General features: G+C 33.7%; 1 protein-coding gene across 1 annotated transcript in view; it reads right to left on the bottom strand.

The window, feature by feature from the left end:
- The window catches only part of LOC120431539 (uncharacterized), a 264,144-nt gene that overhangs the window by 238,107 nt on the left and 18,460 nt on the right, over nucleotides 1–7,577 (bottom strand). The window contains exon 2 of the mRNA XM_052707977.1: nucleotides 1,394–2,690. Coding sequence (XP_052563937.1) covers nucleotides 1,394–2,690 — 1,297 coding nt within the window. The remainder of the gene's footprint in view (nucleotides 1–1,393; nucleotides 2,691–7,577) is intronic.

Raw genomic sequence — 7,577 nt, 5'->3', positions numbered from 1 at the left:
CCACAACTTCAAGATCTATATTCCAGGACACTTTGGAAGACGCAGAAAATCCCAAATGTTTTCCAAATACTTCATAGTGATACCAAATAGTCACAGGCACATAACTGAGTATGAACCTCCATTGAAATCTCTGTAGAATCGTTTCAAAACGGTGGTAGACTCCAAGATCTGCATCCCAGGACAATTTCGTAGACCCAAAAAATCCTGAAAGTGAACCTAAATTTTGGCAGAATCGTGTTGTCACGGCGGTAGACTTTAAGATCTGTAATCCAGAACGCTTTGGAGGACCGAGAACATCCCAAAGAAGGTTCAAAATGTTCATAGTGATGCTAAAGAGTGCCAGGGACATCACTGAATATGAACCTCCATCGAAATCTTGATAGAATCATAATTGTTACGGCGGTAGACTCCAAGATCTGTATTCCAGGACACTTTAGAAGACCCAAAATATCCTGAAAGAAAACCTAAGACTCCATAGTGATGTCAAAGGGTCCCAGGAACGTCACTGAATACGAACCATGAATGAAATCTTGGCAGAATCGTGCTGTTACGGCGGTAGACTCCAAGATCTGTATTCCAAGACACAGTGGAGGACCCAGAACAACCCAAAAGATATTCAACAAGTTGTTATTATTGACAAAAGGTCTCAGGGACATCACAGGATATGAACCTCCATCGAAATCTTGATAGAATCGTGCTGTTACGGCGGTAGACTCCAAGATCTGCAATCCAGGACACTTCAGAAGACCCAAAATATCCTGAAAGAGAAACCTAAAATTCAATAGTGTTGTCAAAAGGGCCCAGGAACGTCACTGAATATGAATCATAGATAAAATCTTGGCAGAATCGTGCTGTTACGGCGGTAGACTCCAAGATCTGTATTCCAAGACACAGTGGAGGACCCAGAACATCCCAAAAGATATTGAAAGAGTTGTTATTATTGCCGAAAGGTCTCAGGGAGATCGTTGAAAATGAACCTCTATCGAAAATTTGGTAGATTTGTGGTGCTACGACGATAGATTCCAAGATATGTGTTCCAGGACACTTTAGAGGTCCCAGAGTATTCCAAAAAAGGGCCACAGAGTTCATAATGTTGCCATAGGGACCCACGGACAACACTGAATATGAACCCCCATCAAAATCTTGGTAGAATTGTATTGTTATTGATGTAGACTTCAAGCTTTTTATTTCAGGACACTTTGAGGATCTAGAACAGCCCAAAAAAGTTCATAGTACTGCCAAAGAGCTCTTGAAATTTTGCTGAAATCGTTTTGTTAGGATTGTAGACTCCATGATATTTTTTTTAGAACGCATTGGAGGACCCAGAACACCCAACTGATATCAAATTACAAGCCAAGACTACCCCCTGTCCAAACCCCACCCAGAAACTCACCTCCTCTGCCTGCCGCGCTTTCCCGGCTTGATGTTCATCATCGCCATCAGCTCGCGGCGCTTCGTCTTGATGCGGTGCACCTTGGCCAGGTGGATCTTCAGGTAGGACCACGATCGGAACTGGTCCGGGCACATGTGGCACCGCATGGCGTTCACATGGCAGGAATGCTTATCGCCGGGTCTTCTCATCACGGGGCACTTCTCGCACGGCACCGTGAATTCCTCCGGATTGTCGTTCTTGTGGGTCGCCTGGTGGGTGTCGAGGCCGACGCGCGAGTTGTACTCCTTGAAGCAAACCTTGCAGTTGTAGCGCTTCTTGACGAGCTTTCGCTTCCCAGTTCCGGCCCATTCTTCGGCGGCCGTTTCCGCCTCGAGCAAGCTCTGCCGGGGTGGTCTTCCGCGGCGTGGCTTGTTCGGCACCGAGCCCGATTTGTCCCAGAAGGCTTCCTCCTTTTGGGGCACCAACAGGTCTTCCGGATCGTCCGGAGCAAAGCTGTGGTGGCCGGCTAGTGAACCATTTCCATACTCGGACCGGTAGTCCATCATCGATTCGTCCCCATGGCCATCGTCATCCTGGGCCATTCCGTGGCTCTTCTGGTACCGGTGGATCAGAATCTGCGTGCTGGTCATGCACGTGTCCCGGAAAAAGTGCAACTCCATCAGCCGATTCCGGCACTCGTGGCAAAAGTCCGTCGAAATTCCTTCGCTCTTCGAGATGGTCACGCTGGTAAACTGGAAGAAGATATCCGCCAGGTTGTCCTCGAACCCAGACACGAGGTTCGACTTGTCCGTGCTCAGACAAGATCGGCACACGTGCACAAACTCCTCCACCGGGCTGGCCTGCATGTGGTCCGGATATTCCGGCATCAGCTCATCTCCGTTGGTGCTGTCCATCGGCAGGGTCATCTCCTGCAGCAGCGACGAGTCGCCTTCATGTTCCAACCTGCTCAGATCACCCTGAATGCTAATCTTACTTTCATCCAGCGTGCCCGGAACGTTCCGCGTCGGACGCACTCCAAGCCGCAACACTCCGGACACCCCAAGCGTGATAAAGTCGTCGTAATTGGCCAGATCCTTGGCCAGCTCGAAGTGCAGCTCGCAAACGGCGGCCGACGGTCGGCTGTTGACGGGCGGACCCTTGGTCAAACCCATCAGCTGGAACCAGCGGGAGCGCTCGGGTTCCTCGCCCGGAACGGGGAAGAACAGCATCGACGAGTGGTCGTCGTCGCGGGCCATCGCACAGCCGCGCACCAGGCAGCGCACGTTCGGTTCATCGTCAAAGTCGAAGAGGGGATCCACTGCGAGAAAGAGGGGAAAGAAAGGGCAAAGTTAGTTGGAGTTGCGAAATCAGTTTTGAGCTGTGAAGTCTAAAAAAAATTTGGGGTTTGGTTTGGTTCTTCAGGAAATTGATGAAACTCTTAAAAATCTGCTGAAAAAACATTTGATTTTTTGTGCTAGGTTGTATTTAATCCAAGAATCCGGAATCTTTGGAAATTGTGCGTAAGTATTTTTTTTAAAAGCAAGTTGTATCCAGGTTTTTAAGCGAAGATGGCGTTCGAATGTTGAACGTCCGAAATGTCAAAATCGCGCAGTAGCACCAACATTAGAAAAAAAAAAATGTGACTGTCATGCCATGGCACACTTTTTTCGTAATGTTGGTACCACTGCGTGATTTTGACATTTCGGGCGTTCTCCATTCGAACGCCATTTTCGCTTAAAAAGCTGGATACTGAAAGGTGCATGTGCTAATGTTACAGACATGACCAGTTTGACAAAGAACATTTCCAAAGTTTTTTTTTTTTTGAATAGGTCATATGTTTATATCTGGTTGCTGAATATTCGTTCGCAAAACGGCCTCAATTTTGAACTGTCAAACCCACTCTAACGTTTGGGGGGCAGCGGGCGATTGTCGGGCTTCGCAAGGGCCAGTTAAGACGCTTAACCAAGACACGCACCTTAAAAATTTCCATTTTTAGCCAGCACGCACATTGCCTCAGCTTTCGTAACGCGCAAACTGTCAAAAAAAAAAAAGTGGTTGCTTTTGTCAAACGTGTTCAATTTTTTTGCTTTGTTGGTGCTTTTTCGCTGTCGATTATTTCGAATAATACGGGAAATTGAAGGTAAATTATAGTTTTAATTAATCAAATAACACATTCTCATGAAAGCTTCATTTCCCGGCAACAGGTTTGTTGATTTCTCCAGCCTCTGGAACAACCACCGGGGACAACTTAGCAGCTTCCTCTTCCGCCACCTCTTCCAAGCGGCGCACCGCTGGCATCCAAAATGGTCACCGTGGCCCTGACCAAACTACCGGCAACAATGGCGCCCAATCCGGATCGCGTTTCAGCAAGTGGTTCCGCCGTGGTGGGGACAAAAGTAGACCGGGGCGAACCAAGCGTTCCTGTCGAACAACGATGCCTTCGGCTTCCCCCAGTAGCAGAACCAGCGTCCAGAAGAATGTTCAAGCGCCTGTTCGACATGGTGGCCCATGGTCCCCGGGCATTCCGTCCCAGCAAAAGCTGCAGTTCCACATCCAGAGCATTATAACTACAGAACGCGCTGTTGCTCAAAAAGCTGACAGCGCTCCGGCCCAATCCGCCCGTCCAGCAGTTCGTCCAGGACGCCGAAGCAAACAAATTCTTGGGACCGTTAACTGTCAACTCAATGTTCCCCGACGGATCAACCGCGGCTGAGCTGCCCAACTCGCTGCAGCAGATGCTGCGTCTCAAGCAAACCCCAGGGACGTCACAAGCCGGGGTCTGTTCGGCAAGGGTTCTGTTACCTGGAACCTCAACTGACCAGCATTGATTTGTTTAAGTGCTACACATTTTTGTTTCTTTTATTTGCTTCTTTTTTATAGTGAATTCACTTCTCCCACCTTTATAGAGCAGCCAAAAATTTCATAAATATCCAAAAACAAAAACACAAAAATACAAAAATACAAAAATACAAAAATACAAAAATACAAAAATACAAAAATACAAAAATACAAAAATACAAAAATACAAAAATACAAAAATACAAAAATACAAAAATACAAAAATACAAAAATACAAAAATACAAAAATACAAAAATACAAAAATACAAAAATACAAAAATACAAAAATACAAAAATACAAAAATACAAAAATACAAAAATACAAAAATACAAAAATACAAAAATACAAAAATACAAAAATACAAAAATACAAAAATACAAAAATACAAAAATACAAAAATACAAAAATACAAAAATACAAAAATACAAAAAAACAAAAATACAAAAATACAAAAATACAAAAATACAAAAATACAAAAATACAAAAATACAAAAATACAAAAATACAAAAATACAAAAATACAAAAATACAAAAAAACAAAAATACAAAAAAACAAAAATACAAAAATACAAAAATACAAAAATACAAAAATACAAAAATACAAAAATACAAAAATATAAAAATACAAAAATACAAAAATACAAAAATACAAAAATATAAAAATACAAAAATACAAAAATACAAAAATACAAAAATACAAAAATACAAAAATACAAAAATACAAAAATACAAAAATACAAAAATACAAAAAATACAAAAATACAAAAAATACAAAAATACAAAAATACAAAAAATACAAAAATACAAAAATACAAAAATACAAAAATACAAAAATACAAAAATACAAAAATACAAAAATACAAAAATACAAAAATACAAAAATACAAAAATACAAAAATACAAAAATACAAAAATACAAAAATATAAAAATACAAAAATACAAAAATACAAAAATACAAAAATACAAAAATACAAAAATACAAAAATACAAAAATACAAAAATACAAAAAATACAAAAATACAAAAATACAAAAATACAAAAAATACAAAAATACAAAAATACAAAAATACAAAAATACAAAAATACAAAAATACAAAAATACAAAAATACAAAAATACAAAAATACAAAAATACAAAAATACAAAAATACAAAAATACAAAAATACAAAAATACAAAAATACAAAAATACAAAAATACAAAAATACAAAAATACAAAAATACAAAAATACAAAAATACAAAAATACAAAAATACAAAAATACAAAAATACAAAAATACAAAAATACAAAAATACAAAAATACAAAAATACAAAAATACAAAAATACAAAAATACAAAAATACAAAAATACAAAAATACAAAAATACAAAAATACAAAAATACAAAAATACAAAAATACAAAAATACAAAAATACAAAAATACAAAAATACAAAAATACAAAAATACAAAAATACAAAAATACAAAATACAAAAATACAAAAATACAAAAATACAAAAATACAAAAATACAAAAATACAAAAATACAAAAATACAAAAATACAAAAATACAAAAATACAAAAATACAAAAATACAAAAATACAAAAATACAAAAATACAAAAATACAAAAAAACAAAAATACAAAAATACAAAAATACAAAAATACAAAAATACAAAGATACAAAAATACAAAAATACAAAAATACAAAAATACAAAAATACAAAAATACAAAAATACAAAAATACAAAAATACAAAAATACAAAAATACAAAAATACAAAAATACAAAAATACAAAAATACAAAAATACAAAAATACAAAAATACAAAAATACAAAAATACAAAAATACAAAAATACAAAAATACAAAAATACAAAAATACAAAAATACAAAAATACAAAAATACAAAAATACAAAAATACAAAAATACAAAAATACAAAAATACAAAAATACAAAACTACAAAAATACAAAAATACAAAAAAAAACAAATTCAAAGATATACAAATACACAACAATGAAATAAATTAAACTAAAGTTAACTATATTTAACTAAATTTAACTAAATTTAACTGAATCAAACTAAATTTAACTGAATTTATCAAAATTTTACTAAATTTAACTGAATTAAAGTTAATTTAAGTAAATTCAATAAAATCAAACTAAATATTTAAAAATTTAGGCAAAATTTTATAAATTAAACTATGTTCAGCCACATTTGATTAAATTTAACTAAATTTTACTGAATTTAGTAAAATAACAACAATGAAATAAATTAAACTTAAGTTAACTATATTTAACTAAATTTAACTAAATTTAACTGAATCAAACTAAATTTAACTGAATTTATCAAAATTTTACTAAATTTAACTGAATTAAAGTTAATTTAAGTAAATTCAATAAAATCAAACTAAATAGTTAAAAATTTAGGCAAAATTATATAAATTAAACTATATTCAGCCACATTTGATAAAATTGAACTAAATTTTACAATTTTAAGCATATTTTAGCTTATTTTAACTAAATTTTACTCATTTTAACCAAATTGAACTAAATTTTACCAAATTTTACTAAACTCAGCATATTTAACTAAATTTTACTAATATTCTGAATTTATCTTAATTGAATTAAATTCTACCAAATTTGACTCAATTTTACTAAATAAAACTTAATTTAACGAAATTAAACTTTTTTCACTTTATTCTACCAATTTTAACTAAGTTTATCTTAATTTACCCCAATTTAACCTATTTAACTTGCTTGCTTAATTTAACTATAATTTAAATCAAATTTGCGAAGTTTAATAAAATTTATTAAACTTAAATGAATTCAACAGAATTAAACAAAAATTAATCAAGCTTAACTAAATTTAGCCAAATTTAACTAAAATTAGTCAAATTATAATTTAAGTTAATTTAACTTAATTCTGCTTAATGTGACTAAATTCTTCTTAATTTTACTAAATTTATTTTAATTTAACTGAATTGAAATTAATTAAACTCTATTTTCTAAATTTAGCCAAATTTAAGTAAATTTAGCTCAATTTACCTAAATTTAAGTGAATTGAGTTTATTAAGCTTAATACTATTTTATTTAGTCAACTTTTTTAACTAAACATAAATAAATTGTACATTATTTAACCAAATTTAATTTAATTTAACCAAATTTAACTAATTTAAGCCAAATTAAACTAAATTTTACGAAATTTTTCTAAACTTAATATTTTTAAACTAAGTTTTTAGTTAAATTAAGTTAACTAAAAACTAAATTTTTCATAATTTTACTTAATCAAGCGAAATTTAACTATATTTAGCAAAATTTTACTAAATTTTGCCAAATTCAACTTAATTAAGTAAAACTCAACTAAGTTTAATCAAATTTGGGTA

The sequence above is a fragment of the Culex pipiens genome, chromosome 2 (assembly GCF_016801865.2).
Source record: "Culex pipiens pallens isolate TS chromosome 2, TS_CPP_V2, whole genome shotgun sequence".
Lineage (NCBI taxonomy): Eukaryota > Metazoa > Arthropoda > Insecta > Diptera > Culicidae > Culex > Culex pipiens.
The sequence above is the reverse complement of the archived record's forward strand: the minus strand, read 5'-3'. Positions and strand labels throughout refer to the sequence as shown.